Source organism: Paramisgurnus dabryanus, chromosome 2 (assembly GCF_030506205.2).
Source record: "Paramisgurnus dabryanus chromosome 2, PD_genome_1.1, whole genome shotgun sequence".
In the NCBI taxonomy this organism is placed as follows: domain Eukaryota; kingdom Metazoa; phylum Chordata; class Actinopteri; order Cypriniformes; family Cobitidae; genus Paramisgurnus; species Paramisgurnus dabryanus.
Genome location: NC_133338.1, coordinates 28,631,601 through 28,651,939, shown reverse-complemented (window position 1 = coordinate 28,651,939; position 20,339 = coordinate 28,631,601). Strand labels below are relative to the sequence as shown.

Sequence of the window (20,339 nt, the reverse complement as noted above, 5' to 3'; positions counted from 1 at the left end):
TTTTTACAAATATACCTTACAAAAAATCAATACTGATGTGCATCTTAAAACGAAACAATAGCACTGATACACATTAAGATATGTCAGTACAAGATGCTTTTAAAAGAAGGCAGTTCAAAAAAACAGTGTAGTCTAGGATAAGCCCTGTCTGGGAAAGATTTTCACATTTTCTGGTTGTCTAACTTATTAACATTGCCACCACTGCATGTGCCAGTCAGAGGTGATGACTTCTTTAGTGTTTTTCTTCTTTCTAACTGATATCTTAAAGAGATTTCCTTGGCACAGATATTTCTGGCTTGTGTTCACTAGGTCCATTATTGCTCTACTTTGGATCCCTAAGGGGTATCAAGATTTATTAAGATTATATTAAGACAGTTGGAAAGGTTAGGCCAATACTAACTATATAGACTAACTACTGTATATATAAAAGTGACTTGATCTCAACAGAGGAAGTAAAGATTTGGCATGAGAAACAGATAGTAAGTCATTCAGTCATTAATTATCAAATAAACACAAAATAGCAGCCAGCCACATAAAACATGTATACCTACAAACCATGTATACAGTAGGTGTGAGTCAGTGCACAGCATACTAATTTAGATGAACATGACAGATGTTACATCAGATATGGGGGTAGATAAACATGCCAAGAGACATGAATTAATTATTTTTTCAAGGAATACACAGATTCTGGAATACTGAAAAAAACAAAGAGCAAAATTTTCATCATAAGCTTCTGTCAGGAACACTTCAGGCATTTTATTCACGACAGTAAAAACAACCACCCACAAACTTTCCTGGGATCATTAAATGCAAAACATTACCCTCTTATTTCATCAACATAATGGTAAAAGCACTGACAAGACTTTAAGTAAGTAATTACATCGCATGGTGGACCGCTCCCTGCCCCTCTCCCCCAAAAAATGCAAATGTACGATTTTGTACCAGCAGCAAAGAGGATAAATGAAGCAAAAGGCACAAAAGACTTCACACATCATACCGGGCTGATAGCATGCTAAACAAGGTTCTTTCTTTCCCAGCGCATAAAAGACACTTAAGCGTGTTGTAAAAAATCGGACAAGTCATCATGCTTGACTGCACTGCTATTCCGAAAGTAAACATCAGTCCAACTTCAAACGAAAGGAAGATACATTTATGCAGTCAGCCGGCTTGATTCATTGATCTATGATATAAACATCAATATTAATCATACTCCACTTTGATCAAAGGACACAAGCAAAGCATTGTTGGGTTTGTGTCCGGGTCTGTTTTATCTTACTGTGTGATGTAAAATCTGATAGGAAATGTAATTTCTGATGCAAAGGAAAGAAACAACCTAACCTTTTTTAATGTAAACTTTTTCGTATAAAAAGAAAAAAATATTCTGTCACAAAAGATGAAAAATACTTTCACATCGGTGAAAAAAGCATTAAAACATTTTGCAATCACTAAAGCCACAACAAATCAATATCAGTGAAACACAACATCTATACCATTGCCAAATACATCAACTAAACTATGACTTACATTAATATAAAGCTGAATAAAAAGTGAAGCTTACTTGAATCTTATTTTTCTACACCATATTTAACACATTTCGAAGAGCCACAGGCCTTCTGCCATAACACACCCTTAATGTATTCTACTCTAGGGACATTAGCTTGCACTAAATTTGTGAACTACGCTAAAGGCACTGCAGATTTCCTGCTGATGTTTATCACTGGCAAGGATTTTTCCATTACTTCCATCAGTCCTAGAAAGTGTGCAATGAGCTGTCCAAATGAACCTGTTAAAAACAGTTTTACCCATTTTTAGGATTGGAGCTCATACTGAACGAAAAAATGCCTCTCTAACCAATCTCCTCCTCTCTAACCTCCTCTCTCCTCAAGATTCAAGATTTTTTTTTTTAAATGTAGAATACAAGCCATTATAGGCACATCAATAACACAATAAAGCCTCACCAGACCTCACCACTAAAGCATGTAAATGTATGATCTCTCTTTCTGCAAAAAAGTATTCAGTCTTGTTTACATAAATGTAGTAACAGGGGCCGTGCAAACCCAAATATTCCTTTGCTAAAATCAAATTACTTAAAAGTGAAAAACCTCACACCTCTCTCTCTCTTCCGAGTCCAATTTAATAACATCCTACTGATGCATGAATATCATCCCAGCATGCCCCTGCAAACAGTGCCTTTGCCTTTCAGCATACAACTGTTACTATAAGGGCCCTGAAGGGAGGGGTGGGGCAGCATGTGTGTGTGTGTTTTTGTGTGTAAGAGCAGGTTGCCGGGACAAGAGAGCGACGGGAGACCGCTGTGGAGACGGAACCACCAACTGGGATTCACACACTTAGGATTTATGCACCTTTATAGCATCCACACTCGCTCCCTGACACAACTCTCTCCCGTGTAGCAAAAGTATCTCTATCTAGATGACATGTTTATTTCAGATAAGTCAAATGAGACTTCTCAAATAGTTTAAATCTATATGCACAGAGAAGAATAGCAGGTGTGGCTATTATATGATAATGTTTTATATATGATATTATCTTGGATGAATTGTTTTATTTCAATCCCTTATCCGATATGAAAAAATCTCCAGTATGTTTTTAGGGTATTCCTTACTGTTTATGATTTCATTGATCAGTTTAGGGGAGTGGACCAGCTATTGTTCCCCGGACAAGCCAGGGTTCATCTTTCATACAGTAGCTGCATTTGATGCTGGATTTCTAGCGTGATACATTGTTGTTTAATTTATCATTCATCGTGATAACCTTCACAAATAACCCAGAATTGTTTCTCTAAGATTTTATGTGACAGGTTTATGTGACAATATGAGGATAGGTAACATAATTCCCTGTAGCCTACTACAAGATTTAGAAATCAGCATTGGCTACTCATAGGTTTTCTTATTAGAAATATAAACAAATAAAAATCTTAGACTGATATAAGCCACTTTTACGTATATATGTGTATGCTGTAATGTGGCTATACACACTTTTGTAAGGATATGACTGTATAGGACTACAATTTGCGCTAATACAACACTTACTTGGACAAATAGTCGTGATAAACAGTACACAAACCTCATCTTTTCAATCTTTTTCATTTCATTTCTACATTTAAAGCAGAGTTATTTTTAATTACGAACTAAATTAACGTTAGATAATGAAAGCGCTCGCGTGCAAAGAGGTTAACCAAAATTGAAGAATAAACATAACGGACCTCACAGTTTGAAAAGGCGAAATGACTTTCTTGTTAGCTGTATGAAATATTTTCAAATGGCTTGAGAAGAATGACAAATATCTAGCCTACGGTGTTGTAGCAGCAGGTCTGATATTGTACCGTGAGGATGAAATCATGCCGTATCCATCACAGCACATCAGCGTATCTCTTCGTTCTTCATTCACGCGCTACTCTAAACCTTAATTTAAATAAAGCAGCCTACCTGCATAACCAGTGGTGTTGGGGTGTTCACATGAAGAAGTCCTCTGTTTTTAACAATAAAATGAGTGAGAACCACACCGTCCGACAGAGTCCTCGTCGTACAAACACTGCATCCCCGAGACTGAGGAGAATGCAAGTAGCAGAAAACACGTGAAGAGCAGCAGAGGGCGCTACATTACACCTCGGAGTTTTATCATCGCAAACCCCACCCGAGAGAGAGAGAGAGAGAGAGAGAGAGAGAGAGAGAGAGAGAGAGAGAGAGAGAGAGAGAGAGAGAGAGAGATATTGTAGTCTTTCTTGTGTGCATTCAGTTCAACAGCAGGATATTATTTTTATTTTATTAAGTACAGATTCTACGTTATAAGATTGTTTTAATAATTAAGGCCGATATCATACAAATCCCCAACTGTCTCATGTTGTAATTTTATTCAAAGACATTTGTTTTGGATCTGGTACTAAGAATGCCACAGGCAAATAATCTCCTCATGCATGATGCATCTTTACCTCTGTATTCACCATATTACATTACATAAGACATTTAGGCTGGTGACATGAAGCTGTTTCCTTCCTCTGGCTGTATTTAGGCCTACATGGAAACTATTACACTTTAGAAGATACATGCAAATGTGAAAGCATTGGCTAATGCTTCATTGTTGACATAAGAGGATGAAAAAGTGAAATAAATATTGCATTAGAGAAATGATACTGCGAAAAGGCGACTAAGAAGAAATATGCTGATGATCAATTATAATACAGAAATCATGCATCGTCTCTCGAGTGTTCTGGGACAGACATAATGAGAAAATCTGTTTCTCACAGCAAAGGCAATAAAATAACTTTCAATGCCTCAGATTAAACTGGACATCTGGTTTGAATATCTGTGCAATTAGATTGAGCCGCTGCTGGGATATACTGAAGACAACGATTACCGTGGAGTTACTATTGCATAATATTTAATCCATGCAGATGTTTTTGTAATATCACATGTAAAGCCAGCCTAAAAAATAAGAACAGAATATTTTTAGAAAACTATTATATACAGTCTTTCTTTAAAGCTATACTCATTTCAACCAGTAGCAGAATTAGAATATCTGTTTTCCCTTTAAACACATGCATTACAATTTAGTCATAATCTAGTGCTGGCTAAACATATTTGAAAAGTCTGCGACAGGCTAAGTGAAACTTTCCCTGCTAGATAAAAAATGTCAAAAACAGCTTGAAATTGCACAAATATCAATTTTATTTTAACTACTAAATGAGATGATAACGCAGAACACTTCAAACAGGGCCTCAGAGACCACAGAGTGAGAAAAGCAGACCACAAACACTAGTTCCTAATCTTACTTCTTCAGTTATATCCAAAAGAAGCAGATTTAGAGAACAAATACTACTTTAATTTTGGCAGAGGGTTGAGTACAGTGGAGCGATGGGTTTAATCCAAGTTGTCGCTCAATTACATGCTTGTCTGCCAAAAAGAAAAGGCTTCAATCTGTCTACTCTACTGAACGCCAGATGGGTGGATTTCAATTCACATTCATGAGCATAAAATAACTTTATATAAATAGCATCTTATATTTTCATAACATCAGGTAAATGCTGCTCTTCTATTTTTAGTGTAGCATTAATAAACCTATATTTTAGTGGGCTTATTCCTGCTTCGATAGATGCTCTCACCAATATTACAATAACATTCGAAAGTGATCGTACACTATTAAAGTATATAATTATTTAAAAAAAAAATGTATAAATTGTTTATGTAAAATGTTTATACACAAGAGATTCTCAGTCAATTTTTTGTAATCTTGTAATGGCCATAGGAACAGTCTTACCCAAGACAAACTAATTATTGAATTCAATAAGAATAATAATTACATAGGGAAAATAGCACAATTCCAAGAAAATCATAGACACATTAAAATAAACAATTGAAATCTGCTTTTATCACTTGAATGCCTTTAATGATTCTTTTGAATGATTAAATAATAGATGAAGTATTATTAAGGTCATTTTGTAATCATTTACTAACCCATATACCAATTGCAATTTACCCCTCATGTTGTTTCAAACCTGTATGACAAATTCGCAGTCTCTATTCATTTACAATTAATAAATAAAAAGTAGTGTGAATAGAATTTCATCAAGATACAAGAGAACAAAAACTTATTGTGGTCCAGTGTAGTCATACACGTTTAAAATGACATGAGGATCAGAAAATAATAACATTTCATAACGTAACAAATCATGTTTAGTGTCACTGTCTGGCACACAATGCAATGGCTTGAAGGCTTGCATGTGTCTTCAAAAGGTCTAGGCTTGCTCAATCTCCACAAGAACACCATCACAATCTTTAGGGTGGAGAAACATCACAGGTTTGCCGTGAGCTCCTATCCGTGGCTCTGTGGAGAGCAGTCTGATTTTCTTTTCCTTCAAATCAGCTATTGCTGCGTTAATATCATCAACCTGGAATCAAACAGACAAAGCATTAAGAAAATGACACCAAACTAAGCAAGAAACACTAAATTATATGGGCGGTGTCCAGGACAGGGTTTAGATTTATCCTGTGAATGACCTGTTGTTCATACGCAATTAACTTGTCCTTTGCAAACATGGCAGATTGCAATCTTTATGTCCTGCGCACAGATTTCAAAACACTTCCACACAAAAGACATGTTTGCGAATGATTAAAAATGTAGTCTGTGCACGCAGAAAAAAACCCCCCAAAAAAACTGTCCAGTCAACCGGTGCATCCCTACTTTTTACAAACAAACCGTAAAAAAACAATACTGATGGATGTGCATTTTGAGACAAAACAGTGGTACTGATATATGTTAAAATATGTCAGTGCAAGGTGTTTTGAAATTAAGGCAACTCAATCATGGATATTAGTCTGGGACTAGGATAAGCCCTGTCCGGGAAACCACCCCAAAAATTAAAGAAAAGGTGGTTTAAAGAAGTCTGGTATTTAATATTACAGTCTGGTGTGAAAACCTACTATAAATAGTATGTTTTCACACCAGTAGTATCACAAGGGTGCATCTCAACTAATTATAATGTCATGAAAAAGTTCATTTATTTCAGTAATTCAACTCAAATTGTGGATCTTGTGTATTAAAAAAATTCAATGCACACAGACGACTTTCCATTGTGATGATTTTGTCTCACATTTAACAAAAAAACACCAATTGACTCTCAACAAATAAGAATATTTCATAAGACCAGAAAAATACTTTTTTAGGAAATGTTTAGCCTTCTGTAAAGTATGTTTATTTACTGTATATGTACTCAATACTTGGTAGGGGCTCAAGCACACCAAAACCATGGGTCATTTAACCAACATTTTGTGCTTTTTGCATTGTGGGCAGGTGCCAAATCCTGCTAGAAAATTAAATCAGCATCTTTAAAAAGTTGTTCAGCAGAAGGAAGCATGAAGTGTTCTAAAATTTCTTAGTAAACAGGTGCAGTGACTTTGGTGGACCAACCAAATCATCACAGACTGTGAAAACTTAACACTGGACTTCAAGTAACTTGGCCTATTAGCTTCTCCACCCTTCTTTTACACTCTAGGACCTTGGTTTCCAAATGAAATACAAAACTTGCTCTTATCTGAACCGAGGACTTTGGACCACTGAGCGACAGTTCTGTTCTTCTTCTCCTTAGCCAAGGAAAGATGCTTCTGATGTTGTCCGTGGTTTAGGAGTGGCTTAACAAGAGCAATATGACAACTGTAGCCAAATTCATTGACACTTGTGTATGTGGTGGCTATTCCTAGTGAAGTTCACCCAAATTTTTGAATCAATTTTCAGTGACAAACCTCTCAAGGCTGTGGTTCTCTCGGTTGTTTGTGCATCTTTTCTTCCACACTTTTTCCTTCCACTAAACTTTTTGCTAACATGATGATTGGACACAACACACTGTGAACAGCCAGCTTCTTTGGCAATGAATGTGCATTACATTTATTTAATACACAAGTTCCACAACTTGAGTTGAATTACTGAAATAAATGAACTTTTACATGACGTTCTATCTATTTATTGAGATGCATCTGTATATATGCAAAATATGTAAAAATCTACCTCGATACATATATGATGCATCCCTCCAGATTTGTTCTTCTGCAGGAATCCTGCGATGGGGCTTTTCTCTCCCAGAGGATGCAGGAGCTCTAATTTGGTGTTGCCCAGTTCCACAAACACAGTGTACACCCCATGCTCAGGAAGAGGGACAGATGCGCTCACCTGAGCCCCCAGCACATCGCGGTACAGTGCTGTAGCTTTCTCTAGGTCTGGTACTGCGATAGCCACATGATTCAACCTGCCTAACTTCCACAACGACTGGGGGACACCCTGTCTGACGGGCACAGACAAAGACAATGCCCTCACGGAGGGTAACGTGTGCCGTGCACACCTCGAGAGACCTGCAACTGTTTTCAAATATGTTGTACACATTAAGGGTAAAGATGTCAAGAAATATTAGCGTACAGTTATTTACCTGCAACCTTCAGTATGGAGGCAGCCATCTTTGCGGTGCGATTGAACGCATAAAAACTTTATTTAAATAACGTAAAGAAGTTAGCGAAGTGTTGATAAATGGTTTATTTATACTTCATAAAGAGTAAAATCCTAATATTTTCTTAAGTTATGCGCGCGCAGGTTATAAGTATAAATATGTAAATAAGTACATTTTTAAACACTGAGGCTAAACGGAACGCTCTGTACGGAACTTAATACAGCGTGCTTGTTTCCGGAGGTCGTATTTACGAAACGCACAGTGAGTCCCATGTGTCGACAGTGATGGCGAACGGGGATGGCAAAAGCACGCTGGAAAGCTGTTTACAGCTAATAAACTCTAAAACAGCTCACCCAGAGCTATTTCTGAGGTAAGATGTTCAAAGATCGATTTAACATTTTGATTTCTACTATCTAGCGTGCTGAATCTCTTTCAGTTTCAAGTTAAACGCATGAACATCTCGCGTTTGGGTAGAATGCGTGATATACGCATATTAATTGCATTTTTTTCTTTTAAATTAGCGTCCAGGATGCTCTGGCAACAGACTTTACATCTCTTACCAAAACACTTTACGATTTGCATAAGGCCAATGAGCCTGCAGGCTGCAAAGGAAGCCCACTTGAGCAGCTGGTCATCGAGAATTTTGATGAGGAGCAAATCTGGCAGGAGCTGGAGCTTCAGAACACTGCATTACTGGAGCAGTTTGAGGAGGCAGTTGAGCAAGCTGTCACAGATGATAATATAACGTTAACGTTTCTCGAAGACACGGAGGATGAAGAAGAATTGGAGGATGGTGATAATCAGGATTTGGAAGAGGACAGTGTCGAGGAGGAGGATGGCAGTGAGGAAGATGAGAAACATCAGACAAAACCATCAGAAGAAGATGAGGAAGATGACTTCTCTGGGGAGGACTCAGATGTTGACTTTGATGTGGATAAATTTGAGAAAAAAACTAAACAACAGAGACCATCTGCTGCCAAGTTATCGAAACCTTATAGGACTGATTCAGAAGTAGATGACAGGTTTTTTAAACTTTCAGAAATGGAGGCTTTTTTGGATGACATGGATAGAAGAGAGGGAAAGGAGAGCGTAGAAGAGGAAATAGACTACTTTCAGGATTTGCCAACAGATGAAGATGAAGAGCTAGTTTTTGATAAACCAGTGGTGGCCAAGAAACAGAAAAAGGTAATGATTTGTAACAGGATTTCCCAAACTTTTCTTCACTGACCCTCAGAGAATAACCATGGGTGTAGCATAGACGCATGACTAAGGTTTTATGAACAAAGTGTTTGGTACATTATTTTATTGTTAACAGAACTTGAACCATGTTTTGTTTTTCACAGAAGAAAAGCTCCAGAAATGTAAAATATAAAGATTTTTTTGATCCTGTGGATGGAGAGCCTGAGCAGGCAGATCCAGATGAGAAGAGTGAACCAGAATCAAATGATGAACATGAGGGAGATGATGATGAAGATGATGATCTACAAGATGAGGATAAAGAGGATATGAATGAGGAGGATTTTGATATAGAGGAGTAAGACATGTTTTCTTCTAGTCTTGATTGTAGTGCGCTAACATAATTTAATAGCCCATCATTATCATTTCAAATGTCTAACACTTTTTCCCTTCTCCCTTTAGTGGTGACATGGACCATGAACCCAGAGACGCTTTAAGGAAGGTGACCTTTGACCTTCCCGATGACAGCGAGGGAGAGGACGTGGAGGATATTTTGGGTGGAAAAGCTAAAAGTGCGCCTAAACCCGAGTCCAAGTCATCATTTGAAAAGCGACAGGAAAAGGTTTGTCATTGTTTGTATAAAGCCAGTATTTGAAATGAATATTTTGTTACCTATGTTCTTGATATGCATTTAAACAGATGGCAGAAAAAATTGACGAGCTGGAGAAAGTTGCGTTGTCGGAGAAGCCGTGGCAGCTGTCAGGAGAGGTGGGCGCTCAGACTCGGCCAGAAAACAGCATGCTGGAAGAGGACGTGGCGTTCGACCAGGCCTCCAGGATGGGTGAGTTTCATACTGAACTTCACATGAAAACAAAACTGGATTCGTTTTCAAGTGTTTGAATGACTTTGTTTCTCTCCTCCACAGCTCCTGCAATCACAGAGGAAACTACATTACAGCTTGAGGATATAATCAAACAGAGAATCAAAGATCAGGTTTGTTTAAACTTTGTCCTCTGTGTATTTTGGTGCAAAGAGGTGAATCAGGCCACCTTGCTGGATTGTTTGTTTGACCTATTGCATGCTGGTATTTTTAAGGTGTGGGATGATGTTGTACGGAAAGAGAAGCCCAAAGAAGAGGTGTTTGAGTATAAGAAGAGACTGACTCTGGACCATGAAAAGAGCAAACTGAGTCTGGCTGAAGTTTATGAAAAGGAGTATCTCAAACAGACAGAGGTGAAACCATCTTTTATCACATCTCTATATACTGCAGTCTGTGAATCTGTACCATTACAGTATAGATGTTTTATTCCTACTAATGTAGTGTATAGTGGTGTATTTATTTTGTCTGAAATTGAGTTTTTATATCTTATTGTTGGTCACAGGAGAAAAAAGAAGAGGAAGAGAATCCAGCACATGTAGAAATCCAGAAACTTATGGACACACTCTTCCTTAAACTGGATGCACTGTCCAATTTCCACTTCACACCAAAACCGGTCAGTAACATTGTTCATGCCTTTTAGACAGTGACCATGTCAACAAAAAATACAAGAATAACAAGGTCACTTTGCTTTAACTCTGCCCTGTGTCTTTGAAACACTGAAAACACCCATTTATGACTATTTTAAGATGTTATTAGTCTGAACATCTGCTGTGGAAGGTCATCTCAATGGGTCATTTTTATTAAGAAGTATTTGTTTTGTCTTTTCTGTTTAGCATATTCCTGAGGTAAAGGTGGTTTCCAACATGCCTTCGATTACTGTGGAGGAGGTGGCTCCAGTCAACGCCAGTGATGCAACTCTACTGGCTCCAGAGGAAATCAAGGTTTGTGCAGACTGCTGTGCATTGCTTTACCCCTTGTTTACTGTCAATTGCATTGCGTTCTGGAAAGTACTTTAGAATCTTCATGGTTTGTCACTGCATTTTATTGATCTTAGGAGAAGAACAAAGCTGGGGATCTGCTCGGAGACACAGAGAAAACAGACACCGATAAGAAGCGAGAGAGGCGGAAGAAGAAGAAGCTGAAGCGTCTGAAGGTTCAAGAGCGGGAGAAGAGGCAAAAACTCAAACAGATGAAAGTGGGAGAAAACAAGAAGAGCAAAGCTGAAGTCGAACAGACCCTCAAGAAACTTACTAAAGGAGGAAAAGCCAAAATACTGACGGTTAGTAATTGTGGTTTATGTGTATAAACGGTTTTACAAATAAAATGTTTTTGACATTTCTGTCTTGTACTTTTCAACAGAATGATGGAATGGATAAGGCTCTCCGGTCCTCTCAAGCCTTCTTTTCACAACTACAAGACCAAGTCAAGAGCCAGGTCAAGGGCTCCAAGGTCCAGACAGCAAAGAAAAAGAAACAAAAAGAGATTTCTGTGACTAAGCTAAAGTTATAATAGTAACCTGTGTCAAATGTAATATGTACAGTTTTTCTTTTTAAAAGAACACAAAGCAGTGAAATATCTTGTCATTTTTATTGAAATACAGATTTAAATTACTTTATGGCCTATGAGTTTGTTTTATTTTCCATCAATATTCAAACATTAAGCTTGTGGTTATGTTCAGTTAGTCAGTAGCACTGGTTGGTCAGAAGAGGGCATCACTATTAAAATCTACTGTACTGTAGCCAAGATTAGATATTTTCACTTCTGTAGATTTCGTTGTTTAATCGGTTTACTGGCGCTGTCCTGTGAGCGGACACCTAAGTTTACTTTAATATTTTTCATGTAAATGTTAATCTATCACGACAAACTATATATTGTTGGAAAGGTCTAAGAATGTAGTTTTCATATTTCAAAACCTTTTAGCAGCAAATAAATAATGCAGTAACTGTGATTTATACATTTTTGACAAGAGTATGCGGCAAACCAACACAAACCTCTTTTTTTTTTAAATAATTTTATGTACTTAAAATAATACTAAATTGCTTTTTTTTTTTACAAATAAATGTTAACTGATAAAAAAATTATATTTTCACCTCAAGACACTTCCGTAAAAATGTTAAAGTGTCTTCTTTAAAACAAGACCAAAATTAGGTTTCTAGACCAAAAAATGTGTACATCACCTTTTCACCACCATCCCCCCAATCAAAAAGGGCTGTGCCAGTTAAAGGGTTAAAGACAAATATCTACACAATGGTTACAATGGCAGAAACTGTAAGGCAGGAAATTTCTAGTAGAACCATTGTACATATGCTTGACTAATTTTACAACACATCTATAATAAAATACTCAACCCTTCACTGTTACATTGATTATAGAAGGTTTCTTTAAATATTCTACAAACCAAAGTATGTTGTATTTGTGTAGCAGCAAAAAAAAAAAACCATACAATTTGTGGACAGCAACAAAAAAAAAAAACGGACAGTATGGTGTAAGGAAATGAAGCATAAATAGAAAGCGTTTTCAGTAATCCTGTAGGAATATTTCAAATCTTCTTAAAGGAAAACACCAACATTTTTCAATATTCTACTATGTTCTATGAATTAATACATACATATATTTTTTTAATGCGTGCACTTAATCTTTGTACAGCACTTTGTGAATGTGTTAGCATTTATCCTAGCCCCATTCAATCCTTAGGATCCAAACAGGGATGAATTTAGAAGCCACCAAACGCTTCCATGTTTTCCCTATTTGAAGACTCTTACATGAGTAGTTACATGAGCAAGTAATGAAAAAAAAACCTTTTTTGAGCCATAGTAATGAATGGGGCTAGGCTAAATGCTAACACATTCAAGTAGCGCTGTAAAAAGATTAAAAGTGGACGCATTGAATAAAGATAGGTATGTGTTAATTCATCTAAGTTGAGGTAAGAACATAGTAAAATATTGAAAAACAGTAGTGTTTTCCTTTAAGTGGGTAGTTTGTTGTTTAATGTCTCGTTTCTTCCTAATGCAACATATTGCCAAATTCTCTGGTCCATAGTTCAATGGTAGGGACAGTGTCTGCTTTCCACATCTGTATAATAAGTCTTTTTGCTTACATCATACAAAAATAATGGATTGTGTTTGATATTGATTGCAAAAACCACTCTTTGCTCCTAAAAGACCAACGCTGGGCTCAGGCTTCAGATTGATAGTGTGTGCATCATAAATACATTTTAATATACCTTTTCAAAATGACTAGATTTTGAAGCATGACCATAAAGATTGGAATAAAGTGCCGTCTACTACTTTACATTTGTTGCAGAGTTGAGATATTGTAGGTAGGATATATTTTATGAAGTTTTGATTTTGAATAATGGAACTATGAATGACCTTAAATTGAATCAGGTTATATCACAGAGCATGTATGTAGGTTTCTCAAGCATTTCTCCCATGCATTTTCATGAATGTTAAAACTCATTTCCTCCTCACAGTCAAGTTTTTTTTATCTCTGTGTTGGTGTTAACCTTTTCTAGACGTAAATTGTAAAGATGAGACACATCACCACTTATACCAGGGTGTACCTGATCCTCTCTAAAAGGGGATTTAACTTAAAAAATTCAAAATCTGGAATGTTCTTTCTAAAAAAAAAACTCTAACCTGCAAATAATGGGAAAAAATTATTTGCATTCCTTGTATAGGTCTTGAATTGTAGTTTTGCCCATTTGTTTCCATTGAAAAAATAACTTGTCGTGTAGTCTTGTGGAGAAAGCATGATTATGGCAAATTGGTTTATGCAGATAAATATCTGGATTGTCTTTTAAGTTAACTGGTAACTTATTAAGTTGAAGAACTAAAGAACACAGATGAAAAGTGGCAGTTCTCTTTATTTGTGTGAAATTCCAAAAGCACAACATTTTGCATATTGCCCCAAAGCAGAACTCCTCTAAGCTCACATACAAAACCACAGAGGAAATGAATAAGCTCATCTGACTAACGTTACCAACTTCCACATAAAGCATTAAAATTATTAAACGCTATTCAGAGAGGCAAACTCAGATGTGTTTAAAGCATTTTTAATATCCTGTATCATTGCAATTCAAAGCAAGCCACAGAAGAATTGAACAACATTCCTGTTTGCATAAATATCAGTGCTGTTTAATTGATCAAACCGAGCCATTAGAAGAAAAACACGGTTTTCATACACTTGACAGCATTAGTGGTAAACTATACACAGACTGTGCATTACTTCAAACTAGCTAAAGGGTTTCAAAGTACCATTTTTAGGAAAAATTAAAAGAATACATTTTAAACTCTATACAAAAGAATACAGTCCCAACTATAATTAAAAGCAAAAAACTATAATCTTAAATGTTTCTGAAAGGCTACATATAATCAAACTGAGAAAATACCACTTTCCAACTTGTACAAGAACCTAAAACCAAATAAAAGCAAAGTTCACAGGTGCTATAATTTATTAACTCTCAAAGTAATAAGTGTGTTCGACTCCATGTGGCGGTGCAAGAAACGTCAAGTGGCTGACGTCCAAGTATCGCGAAATGGCTACGAAAGTGGCTGTCGGTTCCTCCAGCACCGTGTGAAGTAGTTTTGGCTAGAAGGTATACAGCAACGTCCTAAATCTCGCCAGATGATGCAGTTTTTATCCTTATCATACCCATAAACCCAACATCTCGCTAGCTGTATCCCATCTAGCCAAAACCGCATGAAGTCGAACACACCTGATATATTTCAAACACTCAAAACATTGACTACACATGTGTGATATCCAATCAACCAGCTGATTGGCTCAAGCAGGTGTCAGTCACTTTTACAGCCATCCTGCACTTCAGTGAGGGAGGGGTCTGACAGACTGGGATCCAGCCAGCCTGAAAAACCTCCACGTGTGCACAGTTATTGCTTGCTATTTAGGTTTACTAGTGTAAACCTCGTCACCTCCTACATAAAGTTTCACAATTTTGGTTATTAATTTTAATAAAGCTAACTACGGTTAGACCTTACCAGAAGGTTTTAAGAACTCTAATACAATGTTAAAAGATTAAAATATACACACTTATTACACCATAGATTTAAGTTACACTTCCTTCCCAGCTAATGCCACAAGCTCCACAATAAGGTCCAAATTTATTTTTTACCAAAAGAAAAAAACAGTTCACACAGGCACTGTAGAACAGATCCTAAGTCAGAAAGATGTGCGATTGGAGCGTTACATTTTAACATGTGCAAAAAAAGAAAACACCCACCCACGACTGAGAACTCGCAACAGACTTTCCAAGTAACTGTCAGTACCATACGCCTACTAAACAAAGAATATCTTCATGTTCATCTCTCTCTGAATACATAAATCAAATGTGTGCCTGTTGCTAGCCCAGACTGCTTTTTATATCTCTTGCGCCCTAAATCGTCTCATTCGCCAGTGTCTCAGTAGAGAGCCAAACCTTGGCTCCGTTGAGGAACTTGCTAAGAGGAGTTCCCAGGATGCCGGGACGACACAGGTTACCCACAGGAGAAAATGGGAATGAAGAGCTAAGGTACTCCGGGGGAGCGAGCGACTGGTGAGGAGTCGAGGTCGCCTTAAAGTACATTTTACTGTGATCTACATGAGGCTTGTTGGGAGTTAGCCCTGCCCCTTTATACTGCCTCAGCTGGTTCCGGAGCATCTCTATCTCATCCGTTAGCACAGAGAGTTTGTGAAAGGCGGTGACGGGGCCACCCTGTGGGATCTGCATCTCGGGAACCCAGCGCAGGTAGTAGAGCTTCCAGAGAGAGAGGTGAGACGGCAGGAGCTGGGGAAGCAGAAGGCCCTGTAGGTCGACAGGATTAGAGAACCATTCTCGAACGTAGCGTTCCGAGGGGGTCTCCGGCTGCTCCCTTGCTTGGGAAAACTCAGGACGCAGACGCAGCACAAGGGAGTTTCGTCGGGTCAGGGTGTCGTGCTGGCTGAAGGACCCATTGCGCAGGGCGGAGGGCAAACCACGCAATGTGGAGCTGTAGTTTTTCTGAGAAAGACACAGGAAATATATCATGATACTGATCAGATTATGACAGCGGCTTCTTACTTGTTTCATAAGTGTAGTGTAAATAGCTTTACAGATGTCATTTCTGTTTGTTGATCTTGTGTGCAGACGAGCAAAGTTAAAGAGCTCACCTTGCTGCGCCTGTGCGTAAATGTTTTTACTGTGCCGTTCTGCACACAGGTGGCAATCTTGCCCACGTACAGAGGATTATTAAAGAGAGTCTGGTCTTTAAGACTAAACTGCTGAGACCAGTCCCACACAGGGGGAAACCGGAGCGCCTGGTCCTGTCCCAGGTGAATGCTTTTACTGCTGGCAAAATCCTGAGACGAAAAGCAAGAGAGAGACAAAAGGGTCGATGTCAGAAGAAAGAGGTGAAGATAAAAATGTCCAATTTGACATTTAACTCTGTGCATATGGCAGACACTTTAATTTAAAGTGACTTACAGTGTATTATATTATCATTACATGTGTTCCCTAGGAATCAAACCCATGACCTTTGTGTTGCCAATGCAATGCTCTGCCAAATGAGCTAATGAAACAAACAGTACTGTAAAAAATCCTTTAAAAAACAGATAATTTGGGTTCTGGATGACACATGCCATTTGATGGTGTACCCAATTATATACCCAATTATAAATTGAATCACTGAAGCTCTGAACGAGCCACAATCCAGGCGATTAATCATTTCTGTTACCCCACATCAATTTGATAGTACAGTATGTTTCTGCTGTAAGATGGTATCAAAACTATGATTCTTGCCAACTGTAAGGGGCGGGACACACCAAAGCTTTTTTACGTGGCTGAAAACACCTGGAGGACACCAAATGCCAGCTGTTTTTTCAGCTTAGCGCCAGCTTTTTTCAACCAAGCGCTTTGGTGGCTATGATACTTGAGCTGTGAGCCGGTTGGTTGTTGTGATACTTGTCCCGCCCCTACTCCACTGTGATTGGACGGCCGTGTGAAAACTGACATTGACGAGTGGAGCTTTTCACCGAAAGTTGAATCTCTTTCAACTCTCAGCGCTCAGAGCTGAATTTTTAGCACAGAAAAAAAAACGCCAGCTGCTGGCTTGTTTGAAAAATGCCAAGCTTCCATTGGAAACAATTGAAAACATGCGCCGGCCGCGGGCGTAAAAGCTTTGGTGTGAACGCCCCCTTAGAATATATTTAATTACATAACTCTGAAAGAGTATATATTGATTTTTATTATGATTGCACTTTATTGCACTTTAAACTGTTTATAATACAATTGTCTAGATGAACTTTGCCTTATGCTCAAACTCTAAAATCCAAAGATAGAAATACATAGCCCACAACATCAAGCAATAACATCCAAACGTTTGCTTAAAGTACTTTGCTTAAAGTACCACTGTGGTAAAAATCATGTTTTATTGTTGTTAATATGCCTCAAGACAAATCATGTGCAAATTCACCATTCAACACCAGCGCGGAGTATTTTATCCATAAATGTAAGTTCTCCAAAGGCTTCTTATTCCCATGGTTTGAAATCGACTTCACACACCTAACCAATCACATCATCACATTTAAAGTCTAACCCAGGGGTCTCCAACCTTTTTGTGAGCTAGGGCTACCACAATGGATAAAACAATCTGTAGGCCTACTTTTTATATAGTCAACTCCACACTTTTTTGTTTTACTTGTTGATTTTATTTTATTTTACTTGTTGATATGTTTTATATCATTGTTTAAAATGTTAATTTACATAAAAAAGCAAAGCTAATTTGAAAAATATGTAATAAAGACCTATCAAAATTTAGGCTATTAATAAAATGTGATAAGGCGGGCAACCCACAGACTCTGAGTGCAACCTGGGTCACCATGTTGGAGATCACTGGTCTAACCTAAAAACATTTATTGCTACAAACGCACAGCTTATGTATGCATTGCGAAACCGGACTTGGTAGTTATGTGTCTGAAACTACTGAAATTAGCATCTATTTAAGTGTACGAAAGGACGGAGGTAGGGACTAATTTGCATATTCATATCTATGGTCCGAGCTGTGCCACTGATGAGAGGCAGAGACTTATTTGTATATTCATATGCATATACTAAATGAGGAAATTACAGTCACTCAGTTTTAAAGCATGTAAAAATGACTGGAAAAACTTTTACATATGCTATTATGATGCTCAAAGATGAGTTTTAAATTATACAATTATTGGCTACAGAGAGACTTTAACAGTAATGTGTTTATATAGCCTCATGTCACCAAATGCAGTCCAAATCTGTTAAAGGCCACGTTCTTCCTGATCTCATTTTGTAAACCCTAGTTAGTGTGTAATGTTGCTATAATAGCATTAATAATACCTGTAAAATCATAAAGCTCAAACTTTACTGCCAGGCGATATATTTTCTTTAACCGAATTCACCTTTCAAAGCCTACAGCGAACGGCCGGTTTGGACTACAGCCCTCTACTTCCTCTTTAATGACGTCAGTAGAACAGTTTTTTGACCAAACTCCACCCACAGGAACACATCAGTCGCCAGCTAAGCTAACGCAAGCTAAGCTGCTATCGAATCACAACACACTAAACAAACAACACAATCAGAACTCGATACGTATTTCTAAAGGAGGAACTTCATAGAACAACAAAGACATCAGCCCGTTTTTAGGACAGTGCTACAAAACAGCGCTATTGAGATAAGTAAATTGTGTGAAAAATACCGCGGTTTTTTTAACACGTGAAACATGAACACGTTTTATATATTGCACACTGTAAACACAATTAAAACTTCAAAAACACAGAAAGAACGGGACCTTTAAATTAGCTTTTGTGGTTTAGGCAAAGAAAAGTTCTTGCAGTAATGTGTTTTCGGATGTTTTCTATTCTCTTTCTGAAAATGATACGGTGACTGTGGAAGACATCACTTAAATTTGATGTGTGTATGTTGAAGCACTGTCACTTTATTTAAGCGTGGGAAGTGAAGCAAAAACTTCTCACAGAAATGAACCACAGTTACCACACAACTTGATCTGTCAATCTGTGGCTTAAGTGAATCTAAAGGCTGGATCTCTTCTTTAAGAGCAACAGAAAGTGTGATAATCTTTCTTCCATCTACACACTCAACACACTACACCGACAACAAAAACTATCCCTCGTTGGATTTTAATAATATTTTAGGCTAATGGATTGGATTTTAATATTTGAAGTGGAAAATGTGTGGCACAGTGTACCAGTTTAGACAAAATGTTAAAGAATTAGTTATATGGTACAAGTAAAAAGTAATGTAAAATAAATTGCTACCACTATTATTAATAAATAACGGTTACTAAAATGAATAAATTAATAACTCACTTAAATTAAATACGGTTTTTAAAAACATGTCTGAGCTGAACACAAAAGAAGATATTTTGATAAATGATATTAAGCACACAGTTGATGGTACCCATTGACTTCCATAGTAGACAGGGACGTGCACAGGGGGGTTGCTCAGGTTGCCCGGGCAACTGCCCATATGCCCTTCTCGACTCAGTTGCCCTTCCGAGGTGGAAAAAAATTAATTGTACTTTTACTTCATTTACACTATGCAGCGTTCCTTCGTTACTGTGTTTTAATTAATTACGAAATTTGTATTTTATTTTTAAATTGCTATGTTGTGTTTCTGGCGCATTCGCGAATTAATGACTCGTTTGAATCGATTCCTTACAAAGTGTTGCAAATAAATGAGTCTTTTGATTCGATTCTTTACAAAGCGAATGGGCCAAAGGTTTTAAATTGGTTCGCGAATCAGTTTGAATGAATCGTTCAGATCGCTGCAAAAACGGAATCGTCCGAAGCTGTTTTACTCGTAACCTATGTAGAAACACGCAGAATATAACCAGTGTTGGGTGACGTGGAAATGAATTTACCAATCTTTTAACTAAAAGCAAAACTTCACACATGTACCCGCCATTACATACACGCGACCTGTTCGTCATCAGACACAGTTAAACGCGTGCAACCTCCAGAAGCATTGTAGCACAGATTGAAGAAAATCCATCGATGATTGACGTCTGATTTGCTGTGTATACTGTAATGCATGATGTAAGTGATTCTCACAAAACACACGTGACATCACAACGTAAGAAAACAGGAGTTTTGTCTAAAATAATTTTTATGTAAGTGTAACTGTCAATGTCCTCAGACCATCTTAGGAGATTTCTAACTTTATACATATGCAAAACTGTTGTCAGTTACTTGTCTGATATTTCAGCTATAAGCTACATCAACATCAACATTGAGACTAGAGTTAATTTGTTAATTTGAAATGCTTGTCTATTCTGTGTTTGTATTCTTTTTTTCTGTACTGTTTGT

At 37.5% G+C, this 20,339-nt stretch overlaps 4 protein-coding genes across 6 annotated transcripts in view; 1 reads left to right on the top strand and 3 right to left on the bottom strand.

Moving 5' to 3' along the window:
* apba2b (amyloid beta (A4) precursor protein-binding, family A, member 2b) overlaps window positions 1-3,598 on the bottom strand; it is a 92,691-nt gene extending 89,093 nt beyond the window's left edge. For all 3 annotated transcript variants that reach the window (XM_065267656.1, XM_065267660.1, XM_065267657.1), the window contains exon 1: window positions 3,450-3,598. The gene's annotated coding sequence lies outside the window, so the exon portion shown is untranslated. The remainder of the gene's footprint in view (window positions 1-3,449) is intronic.
* Window positions 3,599-4,981: 1,383 nt separating this feature from the next.
* On the bottom strand, window positions 4,982-8,103 carry mcee (methylmalonyl CoA epimerase). Its single transcript, XM_065267576.2, has 3 exons — window positions 7,937-8,103; window positions 7,522-7,868; window positions 4,982-5,908 (listed from the first exon to the last, which is right to left on the bottom strand). The coding sequence occupies exons 1-3, from the start codon at window positions 7,962-7,964 to the stop codon at window positions 5,756-5,758; spliced, it is 528 nt and encodes a 175-aa protein (XP_065123648.1). The 5' UTR covers window positions 7,965-8,103; the 3' UTR covers window positions 4,982-5,755.
* Window positions 8,104-8,170: 67 nt separating this feature from the next.
* Window positions 8,171-11,625, top strand: mphosph10 (M-phase phosphoprotein 10 (U3 small nucleolar ribonucleoprotein)). The gene is made up of 11 exons (XM_065267575.1): window positions 8,171-8,324; window positions 8,476-9,139; window positions 9,298-9,488; window positions 9,593-9,752; window positions 9,830-9,971; window positions 10,056-10,123; window positions 10,226-10,363; window positions 10,513-10,623; window positions 10,844-10,951; window positions 11,065-11,289; window positions 11,370-11,625. The coding sequence occupies exons 1-11, from the start codon at window positions 8,239-8,241 to the stop codon at window positions 11,517-11,519; spliced, it is 2,043 nt and encodes a 680-aa protein (XP_065123647.1). The 5' UTR covers window positions 8,171-8,238; the 3' UTR covers window positions 11,520-11,625.
* Window positions 11,626-13,857: 2,232 nt separating this feature from the next.
* Window positions 13,858-20,339, bottom strand: part of mtmr10 (myotubularin related protein 10) — a 44,296-nt gene continuing 37,814 nt past the window's right edge. Inside the window, exons 15-16 of the mRNA XM_065267886.2 lie at window positions 16,155-16,343; window positions 13,858-16,005 (exon numbers count right to left, since the gene is read on the bottom strand). Of these exons, the coding sequence (XP_065123958.1) occupies window positions 15,403-16,005; window positions 16,155-16,343 (792 nt within the window). The 3' untranslated portion in view covers window positions 13,858-15,402. The remainder of the gene's footprint in view (window positions 16,006-16,154; window positions 16,344-20,339) is intronic.